Source organism: Amaranthus tricolor, chromosome 15 (assembly GCF_026212465.1).
Source record: "Amaranthus tricolor cultivar Red isolate AtriRed21 chromosome 15, ASM2621246v1, whole genome shotgun sequence".
Classification (NCBI taxonomy): Eukaryota; Viridiplantae; Streptophyta; class Magnoliopsida; order Caryophyllales; family Amaranthaceae; genus Amaranthus; species Amaranthus tricolor.
This window is the reverse complement of record NC_080061.1, coordinates 2579760-2603778: the sequence shown is the minus strand read 5'-3', so window position 1 is coordinate 2603778 and position 24019 is coordinate 2579760. Positions and strand designations below refer to the sequence as shown.

Sequence of the window (24019 nt, the reverse complement as noted above, 5' to 3'; positions counted from 1 at the left end):
CCTAAAGATGTTAGGAATCTCACCTCCTGTTTATCTTGTTGAGTCGGTGAGCTCTCGACTGATTTAACTGATCATGATTCTTTTTAAATATGGTCACAAATTGAATATTTACCCAATATATGAACTAGTGACTGCGAATTCCAAGATAATATAAAAAATCATGTTAATAATTGCACATCATTCCTAATCACAAAGATAATGCTAAAAGTCTCTTAAAAACAACAAATAATTGAATAAAAAAGAGATATAGAGATGATGAGGCAACAATGACTATGATGCAAAGCCAACCAAATAAGAAGCTTTACGTTGTAACCACTAACACATAGCATGAATGGCACGACATAATATTTTCCTTATCAAACCAACATTATACATTCTTGGCCTATCCACACTTTGAAGCCAACTATTATTCCTACTTTCAATCTCTCTCTCTGTCATGCAAGGGACCATCAAATGCCTTATTAGCTAGCCAAACAAAAAAAATTGGGCTTAATGGTTTGAGAATCTATTAGGCATCACATATATATATATATTGACAGAATTAAGAAAAAACAACTAAAATAGCAAAAATTGAAAATCAGCCTAAGATATACATATTATGGTAAAAAATGTACGTACTATCTTAATTATAATATATATATATATATATATATATATATATATATATATATATATATATATATATATATATATATATATATATATATTTATATATATTTATATGTATTTGTGTGTATGTGTGTGTATATATATATATATATATATATATATATATATATAATTGTCAACCCCTTCCCTTTTTATGCTTAATTGTTTAAGACTTAGAACGATTGAAACCAGGTACAAATAGAAAAAAATTGAAAAAAATAGTGTCGATAATATACAAAACAAGTTGGTGGGGTCTAGGGGCTGATATGAAGAATAATATACTTGTACTACTACCAAATCATTAAATTTTGAATAATGTCAATTGACAATATTAACATCGCTTTGTATCTATCCACTGATTGTAATCGAATCAAAATAGTACTGATCAATCACAAACAGTGGTGATCGATGAAAATGAATTGTAAATTTAATTTTTATAGAATGTAGGTGTTTTATTATTTCAATGAAACTGTAATCTTCAAATATGAGTTTTTCTTTCCAATTTTAATAACAATTTAACAACCTTTTTGTGTTTGTAATGGACGAGAATAAATTTTTTCAAAAAATAATAATTAGAGGAAGGAACATGATCGTCAACTTTGTCAAACGATTGTCCTAACTTAATCAGTTTACATAAAATTTTTAATATTTTTTCATCATAGCAACAACCAAACAAATGGTAAATTACTCCGCTAATACAAACTTAAATAACAGTCAAAACTAAAAAAGCAATTGAAAAAAAAAAAACAGATGCATGATTGAATTAAGTGTTGTCCATGACATTAAGTTTTGTATAATACTCCCTCCTATTCAGGTGAAATGTCCTATTTGACTTTTCACGGATTTTAAGAAAAGTCAAAATGGGACCCTAAGGGAAGAGAGAAAGTAGTATTATGGGTTTTTAATTGTAAAGATTAAGGAATTAATGATTCCCACCAAATTCCCACCAATTTAAAAGCTGATTTTTTTTGGCACCAAAAGTTTAAAATTTTTTTGCGCCACAATTACATCGATAATTTAATTAAGTCCTAAATTACATAACTAAATCCTACGTTTACAATAATTTTTGGAAATTACATAAATTTCTCAAGAGTACTAAAAATTAAATACATCAATTACGGTATCTCCGAGAGCCTTCTCAATTCTTCAACAGCTTCGGTGTAGTTGCAGTCGTTACTGATCATGTGAGTGCGAAATTTTTTGCGATCATTGACTTCAGATTTTCCAAATTACCCAAAAGATGCATTAATAATTTGTTAAATAGCCTCCAATTTATAAACAACCAATTTTTCGAAAATGGAAATATCATCACAGTACCCAAATTATTTTGAAACCCAAAATTAAAATGTCCAAAAAGAAGAAATTGATTACATAATCAGAAACTGCCGCCAAGAATTCAAGAAAATTCCCAAAGCACACAGCATTAATTGAGAAAACAGAAAGTGTGGCGCCAAAAATGAAATGTGCAACAAGAAGAAAAAATAAATCATAACATTACAAAACAGAAAGCATAAATAGACAATGACGATGGTCATTTATTACACAATCATGTAAAACAATGGCTCCTACAAAAAACTTAACTACACAACAAAGAGAACGCATAATGCAGAAGCTACTGTCTGCATTAAATAAGAAGGGCAAACCAGCGCAAGGCACAATCAACGCACTTGCGATTGAGTTTGAGGTTTGTAGGAAAACAATTACACGATTGTGGAATGATGTCAAGAAGCAGATGACAAACAACACCACAGTCATTAACCTCAACAGCAAGAGATGGGGGAAAGAAGCATCAAACAAAATAAAATTTGATGAAGAAAAATTTAAGGCCATCAAATATGAACTCAAGGGTACACAGCATTCAGTAGCAAAGCAGATGGAAGTGTCACAATCAACGGTGTGTAGGTGGAAGAGGAACAAAGTAATAAGAAGGCACACAAACGCAATCAAACCGACTTTGAATGAAAACAACAAGTTACACAGGTTAAGCTTTGCATTATCTAAATGTGAATACAATGAACAAAATGATGCATTCAAGTTTAAGCCATATACTAACGTTGTTCACATAGATGAAAAACACTTCTATCTAACCCGAGAGACACAGAGTTATTATCTAGCTCCGGGTGAAGTAGAACCACATAGAGAATGTCAATGAAAAAGGTTCATACCAAAAATCATGTTTATGTGTGCTGTAACAAAGCCTATATTTACAACTGAAGGTGATGTTTTTTTTGATGGAAAGATAGGCATTTGGCCAATTATTACACAGGAGCCAACAAAAAGAAGCTCAAAGAACAGGAAAAGGGGGGAGATGGAAACTAAGCCAATACAATCAATCACAAAAGAGCACATTAGAGAAATGCTTATCACTAATGTGCTGCCAACCATTAGAGCAAAATGGCCTGCTGAATTGTCCAAGCATATTTACATTCAACAAGACAATGCCAAACCTCATATAGCACACAATGACAGAGGGTTTTTAGAAGAGGCAATGAAAGATGGATTTAATATACAATTAGTGCAACAACCTCCAAATTCCCCTGACATGAATGTGCTAGATTTAGGTTTTTTTAGATCAATTCAAGCTTTGCAATATCAAAAATCAGCTTACAATGTTAAAGAGTTGCTTAAGGCTGTGAATAATGTATTTCAAAATCTGAGTCCACAATGTTTAAGGTTTGTATTCATCACTTTACAAGCTTGTATGATAGAGGTCATGAAAAAACAGGGGGGGTTTGACTATCACATTCCTCACATGAACAAAACAAAGGTAGCAAGGGAAGGGACTTTACCAGATTACCTGACTATTGACAAACAATTGGTTGTGGATTTACTTCAATATTTATTCACAAAGCTAAGTACAGAAAAAATGAATCAGCTTGTGGAACTCATTGGGTATGCAGGGGGATATGAAGAAGGGGATTTGAATGTAGAAATGTCAGAAGTAACCAACAACCAAACTTAACAAATTTCAGCAGTTGCGACAGAAAGCATCGTTTGAGCAAAGGAACAACAACCAACAACAATTTTTGGGACACAGAGGAAAGCAACAACAGCACAGAAGACCAGCCAACACAACCATAACCAGCACAGCTACATGTTTGAAATGTAAATTCCTTTTGAATTTGGACATATTTTTGGGATCTTTAACATGGGATGTTTCAGATGCAAACAACAAACATTTTATGTTGTTTTCAATGAAACATTTTTATTCAAATATACATTAATTAAAAAATTGGTTGTTTTAGAACTCTCAGGTAAATTTTTTTGTTTTTTGAAATCATTGAGTACAAAATCGAACATCTTTGTGCATTAAATGTTGGAAAACAATCCAAACCCCCTTTGTTCAATTTTTTTGGTGGCTAAAACTGCTCTCACTTTCAGATCACAGAGCAATGAAATTAAATGCATAAAAAAACGTTTAACTTAAAAATCATCATCAGTCAAAATGAACATGCACCAACACAAACAGAAACTCACTTGAGAAAGGACCAAGCTTATCAAGCCAATCTTCTTCTTCACAATCAGTATTCGAAAAAACAGCATCAATGGAAGAATGTTCACGATCAGGATACATATCAGGCTCAGGTGTGTAAATGGGTTCACCTTCAGAGTCAAGTTCTCTTCCCCACTTAGGATCAGTCTCAACAGAAGTTGAGTCATCATCGTAATCATAACACTCTTCCTCAAACGATTTCAGTCCAGATCTAGGGTTTCCATCATCAAACCCCTTAAACTCTATCTTAGAAGGCGATTTGTAAGGAGATTTGGGGATTCTCAGAAGTAAAGAAGTACGCGAGTTAGGGTTTTTCATGGGTGAGTCGATTGTCGAGTTAGGATTCTTCAGGGGGGATTTAAAAGGCGAACTGGAGTTTGCCATGACAACAACACGAAAGAAATAAAGGAATAAGGTGAAGCTTCAACCCAGATTTAGGGTTTTCAAAGAAGAACAAGAAAGACGATGAAGAAGAAGGTGAGGCTTTCAATCCAAGATTAAGAGAAAACGGCAGAATAGGAATGGGAAATGGGTAGGGTTTTAGGTTAATAAAGGGAGGGAGTGTAAATGGGTGGGATTAATTAGGATTAATTAGGATTTAATTATGTTCATTAATTATAAGGGAGGGAAAATTAGTAAAGGTAATAAAGGGTATAATTGAAAATAGGATAAAGTACTAAGGGTATAATAGTCAAAAATCCATGTCAAAAATAGAAATGGGACATTTAAGGTGACTTGACCAAATAAAGAAATGTGACATTTCACCTAAATAGGAGGGAGTAATAGATTTGAATTTCTAAGTCTAAGTAAAAAGTGTCCTTTTTCCATACTTGGAAGGCATAAATTGAAGCTTTGGAGTTTGGAATATAATATGACATGAAATACTCCTGGATAATAGCTACTAGCTACTAGCTAGGCCTAGATGATGTATTTTATGGTAGATATTAGGTGTTTTAATTTAGTAATTGTTTTCTCTCGTCATTTTTCATTAGACTCAAGCATGGGCACTACTATAAGATGAAGATAATTATTTTCGTTTAGAACAAATAATTGCTTAATAGTTAATATTATAAGGAGAAGATAGTATTTTCGTTAACAATAATAATAATAATAATGATAATAAGTAAAGACCTATGGACCTACTTTCTAAACCCGTTTAAGATTCAAACTCATCTTAAATTCGATAAATAACACGATCCAAAACTAATTTTAAACTTTTTTTAAACTTAATTTATATCTATTTGAATTCGTTTAAGACATATATACAAGTAATACAACTAGGGATGGTCATGGGGTGGGTTTGGAGCGGGTCTGGCACGGATCTGGACCCTTTTATTTTTTATAAATCCAAACTCGGATCCGGACCCTAAGGGTCTAAAATTTTCAAACCCAGATCCAGACCCTATGAATCTGACGGGTCTAGGGTCCTTAATGGGTTTTAAACAAAGTCTCTTTGATTTGTCAAAATTGAACCTTTTACGAGTCTTTTTGTATTTTTGTAAGCAACTTATTATCGTATTACAAACACTTGTTCGAGTCCATGAAATTCAAATACAGAATAATTACTAAAAAGTGAAAACACTTGTTTAAATGCATAATTAAAAACCAAACACTTGTCTAAATGCATAAGTAAAAACACTTGTTTGAGGGGCAGGTCTGGGTTCGGGTCTGCACCTTGGGACTCGGACCCGTCAGATATTTTTTAGATCCAGATCCGACCCAAATTCGATGGGTCTCAAAAATTTAAGACCCAGACCCTTAAAAAAATAGCGGGTCCGAAGCGGGTCCAACAAAGTCCTTGACCCATGACCATCCCTAAATACAACCTATAGACTATAGAGTATAGATTCATTTTAGCCCTTATTAAACTTCTCAATGTAATAAAGTAACAACTATTAAACTAATACTTATCAAAAACTCATATAAGAACCTAAACCCATTAGACTTGACGAGTCTAAGTTCTGGTTCAATATTTTCAAACCCTAAAGTCAGGATATGTGTTTAGGTTATAGTTGTTCATTCGAATCATCGGATCGGTTTTAGGTTAGGAGTTTTAAGTCAGATAAAAATTGAGTCTTGTCTTTACGTTGGTTTTCGCATCTTGTGAATCTATTTTTAAAGTCGATAAAGTGTTTAATCAATTACACAAGGTATAATAATTGTCATGTCGAATATATTTTAAAGTTTAAACACCGCTATTTTTCATCCACTAAAAATTAATGAATTTGATTCCACTAAATATTAATGTGTTTAATTAGGTTTGATTGGATCCAAACCATGACTATTCCTACTCACGTCTAATATGGCAACGATTGAAATTTGGACGTAACATGTGGGGATTTCAATCGTGATAAATCACAACCTGTATTGGGCCACTTAAAAGTTAGAACATAATATTGTGTGCTCGTCCTGCTTCAATCAAATGGGTCAGAGAAAATTGGGCTTGTTTTTATGCATCTAACTATCTAAGGTGGACAATTTTTCATGTAGAGTTGAGTTGATTTTCAATCGGGTTTAACCCAAATTTTTTCCGGTATTTTTTAGATTAGGTTTTTTTTTTCCGATTTCAGATCAAAATCTCTGAATTGTGGGCTAATTGAGGATCGGATTAAACTTTGACAACTTTATTTACAGTCTGCAGAATATCCTGAAATCACTAAATCATCTGTTCAGATGTATGAGAGTGCTGATCAAAAGCATTAATCCCAACATTAATCTCGACTATAGACTCGAGAATGTATACAATGTCTATAATGTTGCGATGGAGGCTATGACATTGTCGTTGTCGAGTAGAGAAAAAGAACGCCTACGAAATTCCCAATCAATTCTAGTTGAGACTTGAGACCCAAAAGTAGACCACAAATTACATGAACATGTTACAAATATGATGCCCAATAAGGGCAATAACTAATTATAGGTTGAAACTTGAAAGTACCTTACATTAGGATACTACTCAATAAACAACAGGGGTATAATATATCTCGTCAAGCTTGATCTATTTACACTTTATAAGATTGTAAAACATGTCCATAAATTATAGAAGTATATGTTTATTCTTCTGCATCCATGTGATTCAATAATTGGCTATTAGAGAGAACATGACTTGTACTTATGCACTGTAGTAGTAGAGTATGAAACTACCCGACTGAAGCCAATATGACCCGACAAAGATGTTAATCGTCGCTGTAAGGCCGATTTTAAGCTTTGTGAGACCCAAGCAAAATATTAATTATAGGCTCTTTATTACTGAATATATTATTATGGACCTCTCTTCCCCTTATAAGATCGGCCCTGCGTCTCTTGATCGATTTGCTTGATCTTGAGATTTAAAACAAAAGTATAGCGAAATTTACTACTAACAAGGTACTCTGAGTAGTGCATACACTCCCAATACCCTTAATCACCGGCGAAGCAACATGTGGGGTATTGGGGATTTTAAAATCATACTTTCTCCGTTTCATAATACTTTGCTAAATTTATTTTTGACAATTTTATATTACTTGCTATATTTCTATTATTAGTAATAAAACAACCATATAAATATTTACTTTACCCCTATTTTTATCCTACTCTATATCTTATTAACTTTTTTCCCTCTTTAATTAAGAATTAAAATGAAGGTATGTTGTATTTTATATGATGTGTCTACCTTTTCTTAATTCTCATGTCTATGCAAATATAGCAACAATATCAGAACAAAGGAAGTATGATGCTAGTATTGTTACAAGAGGGCGTTAGTTTTGAGGAGTTTTAAAGGTGAGAATAAAACTTAAATGTTGAGATTGAAAATTCTCAAGATTGTTTAGAAGAAATATGACTTCAAAAAGATTGCGGCCAATAAAAATATTTTTGTGAGTGGTATCTCGGTTGAGAGTAAAGGATTATGTAATTTTATTTATATATTCATTTCATATTCTTAGTTTTTTGAAATGTTATATCCATTTCACCCATGTTGATATTTTCTCTATTCCTCTCAAAATACGTCAATTGCATTTTAAATGAAAGTTAGTAGAAAAGAGAATTAAGTTTGAGAATAATAATAATAAAAAAAGTAGATGATGGAAATGTGTAATTAGCATGGATGTACTATTTCATTCTCATGGTAATGAAAAGTTAATAATAAAAAAATTTTTTTCGTTCATAATTTTACATTACCACTTACTACTACTCTTACAAAATGTAATGCGTTGAAATGAATTTTGTGAAGCAAAATGAGATAATTGAAGTACAACAAGCATGAACATATAATTGTTTAGAGATTTTTACACCGAAATTGCACTAAATTCATTACAATTTCAACCATTTAATATCGAATATCAAATGGACCGTGAAAGTTACATAAAAATTATTTGGTTGGTGATTAAAACTCATGGGGACCTCACAAGTTCAAGATACCAGCTTAAAATAGGCATTATATACGTGTTTTTGCAAACCCCTTACAGTATTTTATTGTTATATTTTTCATTTTAGTGTATTAATTTAACTTGTTATATTTTTTATTTTAAATAGTATTTTTGCTATTTTTTATTCTTATAAAAATATTTTCTCTTATTTTTAATTATATTTTACCAAATTATTAGTAGTGCAATCTCATGTAAATAATAGTGTCTTAAAAAATCGTATCTAATACGCCAATCTTCATCCAAAAATCACTCCATAAGCGTTGGATGCAAGTCTATCAGTTAGGAGGCTTAAAAGCAATAAAATCCAAAAATATCCATATCATCATAATCATATGGATTATGGATTATAGTTTTAGAATTATATCATAATAATAATAATATTTATTATTATAATATTTATAATATTTATGGACTACCAAAAATCATTACAATAAAAAATATAACGAAATAAAAAAAAGCAAAAAATGAGTACCAATTATTACTCATTAAAACAAAACACGTATACATAAAGGCGGGGGGTTCTTCATTTTGTTTCCTGATCAAAACTATACAGATCTTTCTTTAAACCTTCCTGCAAATTTTAATGGCGGAATCGGTAGAATTGCCTGGTCGTTTAGGAATTCTTGCTTTTAGAAACAAAGTGTTGTTGCCTGGTGCTATTATTCGTATTCGTTGCACTTCTCCTACCAGGTTTATCTTTTTCTTTTGCCCTTTTTATAATTATTATTGTATTTATGTATGTTGAAATTGTTTAATCTGATTTTTCTGTCGAAATTGGAATTTTGGTGACTTGGGATTTGGGGGTTTTTGTTTGTGATTAGTCGTTGACTGGAATTTGTCATAGTTGGAACGACTATAATCTGTGCAAGATAAGAAAATTTTCTGTTGGGCAAAGTGGATTAAATTTCTGTAGTTACTAGTTATATTGTATTTGGCAAGAAATTATATAGGATTTTGTTTTATTGTTTTTCTTGGTATGATTTTTTGAAGTTATTTTTTTGGAATAAAGTTAAATTGATGGAGGCTTAGTGCTTGAATTTGGTTTTGGGATGCCCTAGTTTATAATTAAGAAATAATAATGCAAATACAAATTACAATATGGGCCCTTTTTTGATTACTAAGATAAACTTACACAAAATCACTAAGAAATAACTCGAAGATAATCTTTGTAACGACATCCATTACTTGCAAACTTAATACTTGTTGTTGGTGTGATATTTCTCCTACAAAGTTACTTGGATTTTGACTTGAAAATTCACAATGAGATACAAACAACACAACACACCCTTAGTACTTAGGGTATAAAACTTAACAACAAAGTGTTTGATGAATTATAAACTTTGGAAGTTCTAACAAGAAGTTTATAACTCTTTTTGAAAGAACACAAGTAAGAGAGAAAGCAAGGATAAAGAATTCAGAAAATAGGTGTAAGTGACGTCCTTCCCCAAACCCCTATTTATACTAGTTCAAGTACACCAAAGAGTCATGAACATTTAATCACCCATTGATGATCAAGTATAATGACCATCAATCAATACCGTTATAACTATGGTATTCATGAGCATTATTCACACTATTAAGTCACTTATAACTCCATAATCAAAGTTGAACAAGAATAGAATCCAATGCTCATTGATCAAAGAATACGAAAAGGCACATTTTTGTTTTTGTCTTTCCCTTTGATCCTTTTGGACCTTGTATATTTAGTACACTTTGTCCCACTATTATTTGTAGTACTTGGTGATAATTCTTAGGATTTAATATACACTAAATGTTAGAAAGTTTGAATTTGGCGATTATTTCGTGGGGGCAAGGAGTTTTTCTGTCTGTGTGGAGAACGAAAATTGGGTTGAAAGGATTTGTTTGTTGAATTAGAAAATATCCAATGTGTTAAGAAGTTGTAACACTAATTATTTTGATGTCAATGTTTGTGTTTGTTTAGGGGAAACCTAAGAATGTTTAGGGGAAATTGAAGGTAAATTGGGGGTGTAAATTGGAGTGGTTGTTTAGGGGAAACCCAAGAATGTTGAGAGTTTATACAATTGGCTGAAAATCGAACATAGTGACATAATTGGTGACAAAGCTTTTACTTAAATTGTCATTGTATAGAGTGATATGATCAATAATCGAGTGTAGTAATTTTTTCTAAAGTGCCCATCGGAGGATTGTCTTAGAAGATAATACTACTATGTGAGCATTGGAGCCGATTGAACAAAATTTAGTAAAAAGAACATGATTAGTATCGAGGCTTGAATTTTAGTCGAATAAAAGTGATTTTGTAGTTTTGCTGCATGGGCAGTTCTAAATCAGAACCTATTAAAGTTATTTCCTTGTTAGTGGCTTGCTGGAGGAGAGCTGGTGTGAATTTTGCTTTATATTGTTGTTTCTTAGTGTAAAATTGGTGGAGCAAGAGTTATGGCAGAGGGAAGAAAAAGGGTTGATTGGAATTGTACCTGTTCGTGATGCTGCTGAATCTGCATCAGTAGCACCTGTGCTTTATCCAGGTGGTTGTTTGCTACCCTTTACTTTTGTCAATTGTTTTGGCTTCTCTTCGTGTGTTTTATGTACATTACATAGTCCTGTTTGTTTAGGTGGAGGGACAGATTCCGGGGAGCGCAGTTTGAAAAATCAGTCTTATTTGGAAGATACTCGAAAAGCAGATGGGATCAGTCAACAAGAGCCTCAATGGCACAGCAGGTATCTCTTGTGTTCCTTTTTTGTCCCTATATCATGTTTTAGTTTAGGAAAGACTGCTTGGTCTTTTAACCATGGCTTATTTTGGCTGATATTTTGTTCTTCTGTGTGTGTAAGTGTTTGATTTGTTCTTTAATGTTCTAAAAATGTAACTGCTGTTCAAGAGTGCATGTTCATTTTCTATGGACCCAATATTTGAAATTTTTTCTTCCTGTATACTAAGAACGATTATAACTTACATCATGGATATTTTACACTGAAGACTATGTAATATCTGTAGGGGAGTAGCTGCTCGAGCCTTACACCTGTCTAGAGGAGTGGAGAAACCAAGTGGAAGGGTTACTTACACCGTAGTCCTTGAAGGCTTGTGCAGATTTAGTGTGCTGGAACTTAATACCAGAGGCACTTATTATACTGCAAAAATTTCCGCACTTGACATTACAAAAGCTGGTGAGCATTTAAATTTAGATTATTAAAAGCAAGTTTGCGTAATTTTATTTCTAATAAAGTTTTAGTCTTTCAGCCACTTTATGATGTTTGATGTTTCTTTTATCTATTGAGTGGGGGGACTCGATTAGTATAAACTATTAAACAAACCTATAAATTGGGAAATATAAACACTGGAAGCGCTTTCATGTTAATCTATGAGCCTTTATACAGCTGTGGTCGAACTGCTGCCGCCTGCCAGGCAAAGTTGACAGTGCCTCCAAACTAAATTTTTGATGCAGCGTTTGTGTGATGCATAGGTTTTCTGAAGGCCTGTATCCTTATCCTTTTTTTTTTATCTTCGTTCCTAAAATTGGTTGCTATTCTATATTTGTATGTGTTAGATGAAATTATATGTGTGTGATACAATTACTGTGGTGTAAGATACTTATTCGGAGGCTGTTCTCTTTGACACATCTGAAATGTATCTATAAAAAATATTGATTGACGATTTTTAAAATTGTTGCATTTACCTTGGGAGTTATGGGCCTGTGGCAATTCCTTTGACATAAAATTGTTAAGATTAGTTGTTCTCTGTACGTGTCATGTGTCTTCTTGTAAATCCTGTCTTGCCTTTTGTATTGCTTTTTGGAACTTTTGTACTTGGTTATGTGAATAACAATTGCTAGTTATGCTACATGACGTGCCTGTATTTTTTGTTTCATTCCTATGTTTTGTGTGACATGCCAAGAAAAAAAGGGAGTAGAGGAAAGTAGCTGTAACTATCTGCAGAAATAGCCGAGTCAAATTTCCAAATCTGCTTTTTTGCGCTTACTTTAATGCCTATATAACATAAACTGTTTATTGAGTTGATTGTTTTTGATCTTGGTCAGATATGGAGCAAGCAGAGCAAGATCCTGATTTTGTCTCATTAGCGCGCCAGTTCAAAGTGACTGCCATGGAGCTCATCTCTGTTCTTGAGCAGGTGAATGTTTAAGTTTTTATTTAGCTATGGTTTTCTGTCTTGGTTTGAACTTACAATAAATTTGATTCACTCATAGCGTGGAAACAAGGTACATTGTGTTGTTTCCGTCGAGTCTATAGAGTAAAATGTTGTCTTGATCATGAGAAATCCTTTGAAACGGCCCGGAACATGGTTTTTTACACTTTTGCAATGCGGGTCATATCAATTTGGTAGATTTTAAAAACTTGATGATTTGACCAATGTGATACGATGCTTTTTTTGTGCACTATGGACTAGTTATAAGCTTTTCAAATCTATTAAATTAATACTACCAGCATCGTAAAGCCTTAAGGGGTATCTCACGGTTTCAACCATTAACAACAGCATCACTCCGTTGTCGTATGACCGTGACCATTACCGCAATTGTGACTCATTTTCGCACTATGGAATGTGGATTCACCTTGTGTGGAAATTTTAATAGATATGATGTCTTTTCTATTCAGTTTTCAGACTTATATATTTATTTTTCAAATAGAATTCAAATAAATGTGAAAAAGAGCTGACATGGAAATGAGCTCTTATAACAAGAAATGTTTTAATCACTCAATGCAAAGTACCTTGAACTTTTTATAATGTAGGAGAAAAAAACAAAAGTGATTCTATTTTCAATGAAGGCTGCATGTAGAAGTATACTTTTTTACTGCCCATGTCATTCCTTTAATTTATTTGTTAATGCATTAACTTGCACTTTCATGCTAACAGAAACAAAAAACTGGTGGGAGGACAAAAGTTCTTTTGGAGACTGTTCCTGTCCACAAGCTGGCAGATATATTTGTTGCGAGTTTTGAAATAAGCTTTGAAGAGCAGTTATGTATGTTGGACTCTATTGATCTTAAACTTAGACTTTCAAAAGCAACTGAGTTGGTTGAGAGGCATTTGCAGGTATATACTAACGTAGTTTGCGTGATTAAATGGTCATGATATCTTGTAATTCTGTATGCTTACGTTTTTTTTGCCACAATGACTTTGTCTTTGTAGTCTATTCGTGTAGCTGAGAAGATCACACAAAAAGTTGAGGGACAATTGTCAAAATCACAGAGAGAATTCCTTCTGAGACAGCAGGCAAATCCCCTTCCTCTATTTTTTGATTCATTTGTGTGTATTAGATTTCAGAGGAATGCATTGTAAAAATCTTTTTTATTAGTTGTTTCCTTTAATGCCACTTTTTTTTAAAAAAGAAAAGGATCCATAAAACATTTATGATTATTTTCTACCTGCTTTTCTTTAGCTGAAATATATTGCTCAACTAGCTCATCATGTTCTGTTCTTGCATAAATTAAACTCAAGATGAGAGCTATAAAAGAGGAGCTTGGAGATAATGATGATGATGAGGACGATGTTGCCGTTCTCGAAAGGAAAATGCAAAGTGCTGGAATGCCCACAAACATATGGAAGCATGCACAGAGGGAGTTGAGGTAAGATCTTATACACACTTAACGTGAAAGTTGATCTTTTTTTTCTCCTTTTTTTATCGTGAAAGTCTGTAAACCTTGCTTTGTGCTTATTTAAGAGTCAGTGGTGTTAAGAGGTTTTTATAAGTTTTTGATCGCAAAAATGAAGAAAATTCAAGTTTTCGAACTCTACCTTGACCGTGTATATTTTTAAACAAAATTCTCATGAATAATTGAATTTTATGCTATGTTGCGGCTTTCTTATAAGTTTAATTCAAATTCCCAACTCAGGAGACTTAAGAAGATGCAGCCTCAGCAACCTGGATATAACAGTTCACGTGTCTACCTGGAACTTCTTGCTGATCTCCCTTGGCAGAAGGCTACCGAAGAGCAGAAACTAGATCTCAAAGCTGCCAAAGAGCGTCTTGATAGTGACCATTATGGGTTGGTCAAAGTCAAGCAACGCATTATTGAATATTTGGCTGTTCGTAAGGTAGATTATCTCCCTTTCATCTCAGCTCAATCGTAGGTAACGGCAATACACCTAATTGATTTGTGCGTCCTGCAGCTTAAACCAGACGCCAGAGGTCCTGTTCTGTGTTTTGTTGGTCCACCGGGTGTTGGAAAAACATCATTGGCCACATCCATTGCTGCTGCTCTTGGCAGAAAGTTCATACGTATATCCCTCGGTGGTGTGAAGGATGAGGCTGATATCCGAGGGCACAGGCGGACATACATTGGGAGCATGCCAGGTCGTCTTATTGATGGAATAAAGGTTGATACACTAATTAATTTTTTTATATATGGAGTTTCTATACAAGTATTTCTATATTTTCCTCATTTGCTACAATTTTTATGTTCCTTTTTATAGTTATGTCCTTGAATTTTAACTGGATCATTGGGTCCTTTATGCAATTAGAACAGGAGGGAAAGTAAATTATTTTTTTATTGTTGTTAGACTGGGCATGATCATAAAGAATTTTTGGGCGTTGCTGTCCCCCTCCTCCGTTTTTAATGCCTTTTTATGTTTATACTTTCGTCATTTGGTACAATTTCATGTTTTCCACTATTTTGAATGTTGGGAAAAATACATCCAATGACACAAAGTTGTGCAGTATGAATAGAAACAGCACAAAATGGTCGGTTTTTCCATTTGCGTAGTAGCTCTCCAATTTCATGGCATAGAAATGTAAGATATTTTATTTAAAATTATTAACACCCAAAAATGACTAAATTCCAACCTCCAAAATACTGATTCATAGGCACAACTATTCCCCTATAGTTCATCAATAACCCTCATTATTTCAACCCAAAACTAAAAATTTGAAGGTGACTATGTATACTTCAAATACCATTAAATTTGTAGATAATTACAAAAAGGTACCGAAAGCAGGTTGAAAATGAGCTTACCAATATCCTCAGGAGCTCATGTTATTTTTTTTGGAAATCCTCTTTCCATCTCCCGTTTCCTGCTACATGTATTATTTTGCTTGTTATTAATGTCCTTATTATGTTTTTTGTGGTTGCCAGAGAGTTGGTGTATCCAATCCAGTAATGCTGTTAGATGAGATTGACAAAACGGGTTCTGATGTTCGCGGGGATCCTGCTGCAGCATTGCTAGAAGTCCTTGATCCTGAGCAGAACAAAACTTTCAATGACCAGTATCCTTTCTCACAAGATTTATTCTCTAATTTGATTTTTGAATCTTTAACATACTATAGTTGGTATTGGATCTTCTAATAAAATACTTGAAGATGTTTTTCACATAATTATTCTTCTCTCACATGTTTCATAGAAGACTAAGAGGTGGGAGGGGATGGTTTCTTCCCATCTTAGAAATGTTTTTTTTTTTTTTTTTTTTTTTTTTTTTTTTTTTTTTTTTTTTTTTTTTTTTTTGAAGTGGAGCTGTCAGCCTGTCACCCCTTAACCAAAATTGTCCAGTTATTTGAATGTTCCCTATGATCTATCCAAAATCATTTTTGTGGCGACTGCAAATAAAGTGAATCCTATCCCTCCTCCACTTTTGGATAGGATGGAAGTCATCGAACTGCCTGGGTATACGCCTGAAGAGAAAGTCAAAATTGCTATGCAATATCTTATACCAAGAGTTCTGGACCAACATGGATTGACTTCTGAGTTCCTCCGGATTCCTGAGGTAGTTACTTTCATGCTAATTATGTAGTGCTCATGTCTGCTTATGAATCAAATTACAATCATTTTTAGGCTGTTACCTGAAAAGTTTCTAATAACTTTATTATTTCTGTCCAAATTTTCTTTATTCATTTAGTATACAACCTCCCCATGTGCAAGGGCGATTTCTATAGGAACCCAAAACTTCACGTTTTCAGTATTGAATGTTACTTTTATTATTTTGGTCCAAATTTACATTTTTTATTGTTGTTCCATCTTTTGTGTAATGATGCGCTGTTTGCTTCTTCACTATACAAATTTGATTCTTGGTATGCCTTGTGTTCATCATTGTACATGTGCAAGAACAATTGGAATACTCTTAGATATTAAATCTTCTATTGCTTTGGATTTTGATTGTTAAGAGCCCCCCCCCAAAATATTGTTAAGAAAATAAGTTCTGATTTCTCTTGATCTTAAGTTGATGGAAGACATCAATTTTTAAATAGTTTATATTGTGATTTTTTTCGTGATACATAAAATTTTGTGACTTGGGGTTTAAATTCTTGTAGGATATGGTGGAACTCATAATCAATAGATATACTAGAGAAGCTGGTGTACGGAATCTGGAAAGAAATTTGTCTGCCTTAGCTCGTGCAGCAGCTGTAAAAGTTGCTGAGCAAGATAATGCTACAGCAGTTAGTAAAGATATCCATCAGTTTTCTTCACCAGTAGAGGAAAGCAGACTTGCTGAAGGAGCTGAAGTTGAAATGGAGGTTATCCCAATGGGTGTTGACAATAAAGAAATTTCAAACGCGTTGCAGGTTATATCACCTTTGATTGTGGATGAAACTATGCTTGAAAACGTTTTGGGTGTGAGTATCCTGTATCTCTTTTAGCTTTTATTAGCTAGCTTTGATTGACCAAGCTTGTAAGCTTCTGTTTACGTAGTTTTGTACTTCTTACCAAGTCATTTGGGTTCATTACATGTTTCCTCTGTAGAACCTTCGACAAATAGTAGTGCATAAAATTACGGCATTTAAGACTAAGCTTGTGATGGACTTTTAAAAAGGGTTTCTTGTGATTACAGCCACCAAGGTACGATGACAAAGAAACCGCAGAACGAGTTTCAAATCCTGGGGTTTCTGTTGGACTGGTATGGACTGCTTTTGGAGGGGAGGTTCAATTTATTGAGGCTACGGCAATGGCTGGTAAGGGTCAATTACGTCTGACTGGACAACTTGGCGATGTCATCAAGGAGTCGGCACAAATAGCTCTTACATGGGTAAGTTTTCTCATTAGTGTACTGCAGAATGCAAGAGTGTGATACTTGACTTTGAGCATATAGTTTCGTTGTTTCATTTCGTATTCTTGAAAAATGGACCCGATGTAACGTTTTCAAATCACTTATTAATAGGTGAGAGCAAGGGCCATGGAGCTCGATTTGGTTGCTACTGGTAAAATCAATATAATGGAAGAGCAGGACATCCATATACATTTTCCTGCGGGGGCCGTTCGCAAGGATGGTCCCTCAGCTGGTGTTACATTGGTAACAGCACTTGTATCCTTGTTATGTGAAAAGAGAATGAGAGCAGATACAGCTATGACTGGCGAGATGACTTTGAGGGGTCTTGTGCTTCCTGTGGGTGGTATCAAGGATAAGGTTAGTTTGAATTGCTTATTTTTCGTGCTTCATCACTCTAGAATACTTTTCATCAAGCTGTATTAAATGATTAATGGTTTCTTTCTTAAGTCATGGCATATTTAGTCGGATAACAGGTATGATGGGGTTTACCGGTTTACAATAGTTAATCCCCCCGTCCTTTTGAGTTTGACATACTTCGAAAATTGATGTGAGAGTTTTTTAAGATAAGTGTCAAACTTAAAAGGATTGAGGGATTATATGTCTGAATTTCTTTAAATTATTATGATCCATCTATAGAATTCCTTATATGTTTTACTAATATTTACATTACCACATAATCACCCCAATATTTTGGGATTAAGGTTTTGGAATTACTGTTGTGATTGTAACTAATTTTGGTCAACCTGAGCATATTACACTGCTATTGAAATTCTGTCCTTTTGTTGGAAATTTTGGCATAATGTTTCACATGCTGTCTTTCATGCAGTTACTGAGTAATTGGGAAATTTTTTGATCTGTATGTAACAGGTTTTGGCGGCACATCGATATGGTATAAAGCGAGTCATATTGCCTGACCGTAATTTAAAGGACTTGGTTGAAGTACCAGCATCAGTTCTTTCTAGTCTTGAGGTAACATCTTCGGAGTACTAATGCAGAACAAGAACTAACAAACTTTATGCGAGATCCAATATGAAATGGTACATTGATTTTGTTCCCTATTAATTCCTACTTCTCTAATTCAACAGATAATATACGCCAAACGGATGGAAGATGTATTAGAACATGCTTTTGAAGGTGGTTGTCCGTGGAGACAGCGTGCAAGGCTATGATAGAAGCTGAAGCTTACGCTTTTGGCAAATCTATGAATTCGAGTCTAAGCAGAAGGCTGTGAACTTTATGCGTGGTTTTGTATGAATATGGAAGACTTTTTCGGAAGTGTTACCCGTTGTGCGTATGTGAGATGATGAGGCAGGCGCAGGCCATTTCTTCTGCTATATACTTGTATGATCTTGGAAGATGAATTGGTGTTGTAACATGTACAGAAGCTTCCACTTGATACTTTGTTGTGCTTATATTATAGGAGGCAACTTTGATTAATGAAGTTCAAAAATCATATTGTAAAGTTTTATGTAAGCTACATTTGGCAACTTTGATTAATGAAGTTCATACACACTTTGCATATTTAAATGGACATAGGAATAAGTTAGAGCAATACATTAGATTGAAAAATTGTAATTAGCTCTAAAAGTCAACTATTTTATATCTTTTTCAAATTATTTTATCATGAAGACCTTACTTATTCCAGTGGCAACGGGTCCTGGACCCAGTCCGGATTCGTAGAATCTGGGGCCTATTTTTTGCAACTAGCAATTTCTGTTAATAAACAATTTTTTGGGACTGATGGACAAATGGGGTACATATGTCACAAACATGATAAAATATAAACACATTTGTGCTAATTGAGATATATAATTTATCAGAGAAACGAGCATTTCAATGCTGATTTCATATTACTAAATAATTTCTCCAATTTTATTAAAATTACTTTTGCATAATCTATTAATAACCAAACAAACAGTTCACAAATTCATAGCTGCTAAGCTACAAGGCTACAATGATAAGAGTAATCTGAAGAAATAGTAAGAAAAATTCAATCAAATGCGCAAATGAAAGTTTTGACCTATTTTGAATCGGGATCCAATACTAAATTTGTGAGACCCATGAATCTGAGTCTTGAAAATTTAGACCTAAGGATTAAAATCTGAATCCTCCTTCGAAAAACAAAATTGAATCCGGATCCACTTGAACCGATCCAAATCCAACCAGTTACCAACCCTTACCAGCAGTTAAGATAAATGTCAAACGATATGCTTTTTTACCCTGCATTTCACTTCTATATAAATGTCCCTTTCAGTTTCACATATTGTCCAATGTACTAATTTAATTTTTAATAATCAAATTCAATTTAATAATATATATATATATATATGTATATATATATATATATATATATATATATATATATATATAATTAAGTTAGAGCGTAAATATTGACAAAACCAAATGACAGTAATTTCGAGATTATTAACCAAATACGGCCATAAAAACAACACACAGGAGTCTGAGAATAATGTCAAGTGAGTTTCCAGCAAAAAGGTAAGCATGAGTCTTGTTTCACATAAATTTATTTTAGCTTTTCATGATCAACATAGATCTGCACTGTAAAAAGTCCTACAAATTCAACATCACTTGGAAAGAATTAAACAAAAAGGAGGAAAAATCATAATCCGTCTGTGTATCAGCCAGTGAGGGCGGAATTTAGAGCGCTGTGAACATCAACTACGATTTGGGCTTCAGCTTTCTCCAAATCAGTCGTTGCAGAACTGAGCTTTTGGTTGGCTTCAGCAAGGCCCTTCTGAACAGCGGCAAGGTCAATTTGATCAATAGGTACAGCCTCAATAGCGACAATATCAGCATGAGAGTTTGCATGGATCATTGCGAATCCACTGCTTATAAAGTATTTAGTCACGTTATTCCCGTCATGGATAGACATGATCCCGGGTTTCAACTCTGCAATTGTGGGAACATGACCCGGAAGCACACCCATCTGACCAGTGGTAGCAGGAACTATGATCATATCAACCTGCAGGCAGACATAAAATCATTCATTGTTGCTACTCCCTCTCCTTTCGGTTTTCTTGAAAAAGTTTCGGAAACAGATTACAGCTTAATCCCTCAAACCCAAACCCAAACCCAAACGGAAATAGACCCCAATATTGTGAACAAACTCACACAAGAACCACATTGTAAGACTATAAAATTTATTGACAATGTGAAGGCACAAACAAAATGGATATTTTCATCCATTTCACGGTTTCACCCTTGTGACCAGAGTTCAATTCTCCCTACTTATAGGAAGGATTATATCCCTCTCCCTCGGATTTTATAGCCTTACCCAAAAAATAAAAAAAGGATATTGTCATTGCTCATGTCATGGACAATATAGAAGGTGCTTCTCTAAGAAGCTACTTAAACCAAACATATAAATAATGGAAAACTCTGAAATGGATGGTTGGAATTAATAGGTTTAAAGTCAAAACTTGTCCATTGCCATAGAGTTTTGCACATGAAGTCAGCGGAAATATCCAGGTTTTATACAAGCAGTGATGCACAAAGTACAAGTCCAAGAATTTTGGAATATTGATCCATTGCATTAAAAGGTTAGTTTAGTTAGTCTGAATGAAATGTCAAGATCGTTCTGTACATCGCTAATCATCCCGCAAACTCCAGTTCATCAAATATGTAAAAGAATCAAAATTTTTGTTATAAACCACCATTTTTAAGATGTGTGCAGCCTTTTCTTTAGGGTGGCAAGTTGGGGAAGAGGAGAGAGGCTAGTTCATGATTCGTGATGAAGTGTTAGGTTAAAAGAAGTCCAAAGCAAAGTATGTACTACATCACAAGAAATATGTTTTCAGTATATTTGCAGACATCACCACTTACAGAAGACTTGGCTCAAAGTTCAATCAATTGGCAATATGTAGGAGCCCTTTGAAAATATCACCAGTTAGGCAGTTACAGTTACAGACTTACAGTAAACTAGCCTCAAAGTTCATTTTACATAACTGAAATTTTTAAGCAATAGAAGATAAACAGATGTGAATGCAAAGAAAGAAACAGTCACATTGATATGCAAAAATATCATAATTCAGGAAACAAAGATATGAGGAAAGACAATGACATCAACCTAAAAAAGGGAAATACAGACTTGAGTCACCTTCAATATAAGATACCCTTTCCCACTATGCTATACAGAATTAGGAACTCATATCTAACATGGGTACTTATTTAAGAGTCACACTTGACTATATTATGGAAAAGTCCATACTTTTTGCACAAAAATGAAGTAACTAAGTGTTCTACCAATGTTCGAGTGCCAAAGATCAAGCACAGGTCATAGATGTTAAATCAAGTGTTCAAGTAGCATAGATTTCCTTAAGTACATTACCATAGAGGTGGGTCACGTGTCATCATAGAAGCCAAAACTCCAGAACAGAATTCTCAGCAAACTATGATCTAATTTTGAAAATTCTCACTAGTCACCAGATATCATGGAATACAAACAAGAGCCTTAGAGAACATATTGTTCTTTTTTTTTTGAAGTCAGAACATATTGTTCTTAAAGAGGAAGAAAATGGAAAACATCTTGGCCACATAGATATTCAAAATATAAATTCAAACGACAATCGAAGCATAAGCTGACATTAACCCCTCCGTAATAATGAATATCTCAGGAAAAATTTGATTTACAAACACAGTTAAATAGCAAACAAGAACCACAGTAAAATACTCAAGTTTACAACAGTTACTTTCTCTGTTCCTCCATTGTTTTTTCACTATCACTAACATTAAAAATCTTTTTTTAATTTAAGACTCAAGAACCCAACTGAAATGCAACTAATCAGCAAAAAGGACTAGCCTCTCAAGAAAAAAACCAGACCAAAAATTTGTCCTATTTCTTTTTTGTGAACCTCTTTTGACATTCTATCCGCTCTGCTTTGAAGTTCCTCAAGTTACCACACATTAACCAACTATCAAAACCCTCACAACAAAAAGAACATACATAAAATATAAAAAGCATAGTCCATAACTCCATAAACACCAAGACCAATCCTCTATATAAGCCAATAATCGAACTCCCATTATGAATAGATGTGAAACAAGATTCACGCGACCAACTAACCGACTATCCTACGAAACTAGAAAATAGCGATTCACCGTCTAAATGACAACCAATCCCATCTTTTAGGGATTAAAGCTTTGGCATTGTTTTTATCATCAACAAAGTATTGGCAAAAAATGACACAATCAACCAAAGACTAATCCTCTTTCTATTTTCTAAGAACAAGAAAAACCAGATCTAATTAGAGTTAACAAACAGCTATTCTTTCACACAGAAACATTTCTCTGCAAAATCAAACACTCAAGCTCTTCCACTACTGGGAAAAAAATTAAAATTGCAATGCACAATCTACACCTCTATGCAATCAATATAACAAACAACAAAATATCACAGCAAACACACCAACATTGTAAATACAATTATTAGAACCAAATCAACAAACCCATATCTCAAAAGACTATTAAAAAGAAACTCAAATACACAAATCAAATAAAAATGTAACTGAACCCAGAAATCCCAGATCACATTAATCGATATAACATCAAATTTGACCCGCACAATAAATCAAAAGAAAAGAAAAGAAAAAAAAAAAGCAAAAAAAAAAAGCAAAAAAAAAAAGCAAACCTCTTTGGATGAAAGCACAGAAGAATAAGGAAGGGCGAGATTAAGATTAAGTTTAGAAGGGATAGTAGAAGGAGTAGGAGGACGAGGTTTCATGTAGGAAGAAGGGGTTTTTGGAGGATCCATGTTTGGTACCATTTTCTTCCATATTTCTTCAAATTTTGAAACCCCAGATTGTGTTGCAGGAACTTCAGCTGCTGTTGATAATGCCCGAGATTTGGTAGATCGGAGGATTTGGGTACTCAATTGACGGAACATTTTTTCAATTAGGGCAAATTCTTGGAAGAGGGTTTCAAAGGTCGAAGATTAATAATGAGAGAACTATTTCCTCAAGTCTATATATTTTATGGTTTAATTTGTTTCTGCTCTCATTAGTTCTGATTGGTTTGGGAAGTAATATTTTTTAAAATAATTTCTCTAATTTTATTTACTTATTAATTTAACATTTTTTTAAACTATTGAATGCATTATTTTAAAACTTAAATTGTCTAATAAAATAGAAAAGACAAAAAATTAAAATATGTAATGAGATATAAACTAACTGAGAACATGGAGTTTGTGTTTTAGACCATTAGTAACTATTGTTGTCATGATTATTGTTACTGCTTTTATGATTGCTATATATATTTCTTTGGTTTGTTATTAATTTTTATACTTGTCTTGTCTATTACCTTACTATTTGTCTTGCTTGTCTATGGTGTGTTTTAGGTCTTTTATTTTCATTTATAGAAATTTCTCAAGTCAAATTTTTATTAGCCGTAACCTTCTTATCTCCTTTGATAAAGCTGTAGATTAAAATTGAAGAAACAATGAGGAGCCATTTTCAAAATAAGAGATGTAGTAAATTTAATTAGAGGAACGTA

The 24019-nt window shown here is 33.5% G+C and overlaps 3 protein-coding genes across 3 annotated transcripts; 2 read left to right on the top strand and 1 right to left on the bottom strand.

Moving 5' to 3' along the window:
* The first annotated feature begins 2206 nt into the window (after positions 1–2206).
* LOC130801764 (uncharacterized) lies at positions 2207–3610 on the top strand. The gene is made up of 2 exons (XM_057665644.1): positions 2207–2750; positions 2865–3610. Exons 1-2 carry the CDS (start codon positions 2207–2209, stop codon positions 3608–3610), a joined length of 1290 nt encoding a protein of 429 aa, XP_057521627.1.
* A 5350-nt stretch (positions 3611–8960) lies between these two features.
* On the top strand, positions 8961–19043 carry LOC130800902 (lon protease homolog 2, peroxisomal). The gene is made up of 17 exons (XM_057664626.1): positions 8961–9234; positions 10936–11048; positions 11136–11241; positions 11519–11688; positions 12558–12649; positions 13391–13570; positions 13667–13750; positions 13976–14103; positions 14371–14572; positions 14648–14854; positions 15610–15740; positions 16021–16234; positions 16779–17081; positions 17297–17491; positions 17624–17869; positions 18380–18481; positions 18598–19043. The coding sequence occupies exons 1-17, from the start codon at positions 9128–9130 to the stop codon at positions 18679–18681; spliced, it is 2664 nt and encodes an 887-aa protein (XP_057520609.1). The 5' UTR covers positions 8961–9127; the 3' UTR covers positions 18682–19043.
* Positions 19044–19972: 929 nt separating this feature from the next.
* On the bottom strand, positions 19973–23533 carry LOC130800903 (ATP synthase subunit delta', mitochondrial-like). Its single transcript, XM_057664628.1, has 2 exons — positions 23160–23533; positions 19973–20495 (listed from the first exon to the last, which is right to left on the bottom strand). The coding sequence occupies exons 1-2, from the start codon at positions 23412–23414 to the stop codon at positions 20151–20153; spliced, it is 600 nt and encodes a 199-aa protein (XP_057520611.1). The 5' UTR covers positions 23415–23533; the 3' UTR covers positions 19973–20150.
* Between the last annotated feature and the right edge of the window lie 486 nt (positions 23534–24019).

Coding starts and splice junctions, on each gene's coding strand:
- LOC130801764 (XM_057665644.1), top strand. CDS start 2,207: ATGGCTCCTACAAAAAACTTAACTACACAACAAAGAGAACGCATAATG. Junction 2,751..2,864: donor TCTAACCCGAGAGACACAGA/GTTATTATCTAG, acceptor TTACAACTGAAG/GTGATGTTTTTTTTGATGGA.
- LOC130800903 (XM_057664628.1), bottom strand. CDS start 23,414: ATGTTCCGTCAATTGAGTACCCAAATCCTCCGATCTACCAAATCTCGG. Junction 20,496..23,159: donor CTGTGCTTTCATCCAAAGAG/GTTTGCTTTTTT, acceptor GTCTGCCTGCAG/GTTGATATGATCATAGTTCC.
- LOC130800902 (XM_057664626.1), top strand. CDS start 9,128: ATGGCGGAATCGGTAGAATTGCCTGGTCGTTTAGGAATTCTTGCTTTT. Junction 13,751..13,975: donor AATTCCTTCTGAGACAGCAG/GCAAATCCCCTT, acceptor ATTAAACTCAAG/ATGAGAGCTATAAAAGAGGA. Junction 15,741..16,020: donor AACAAAACTTTCAATGACCA/GTATCCTTTCTC, acceptor AAAATTGTCCAG/TTATTTGAATGTTCCCTATG.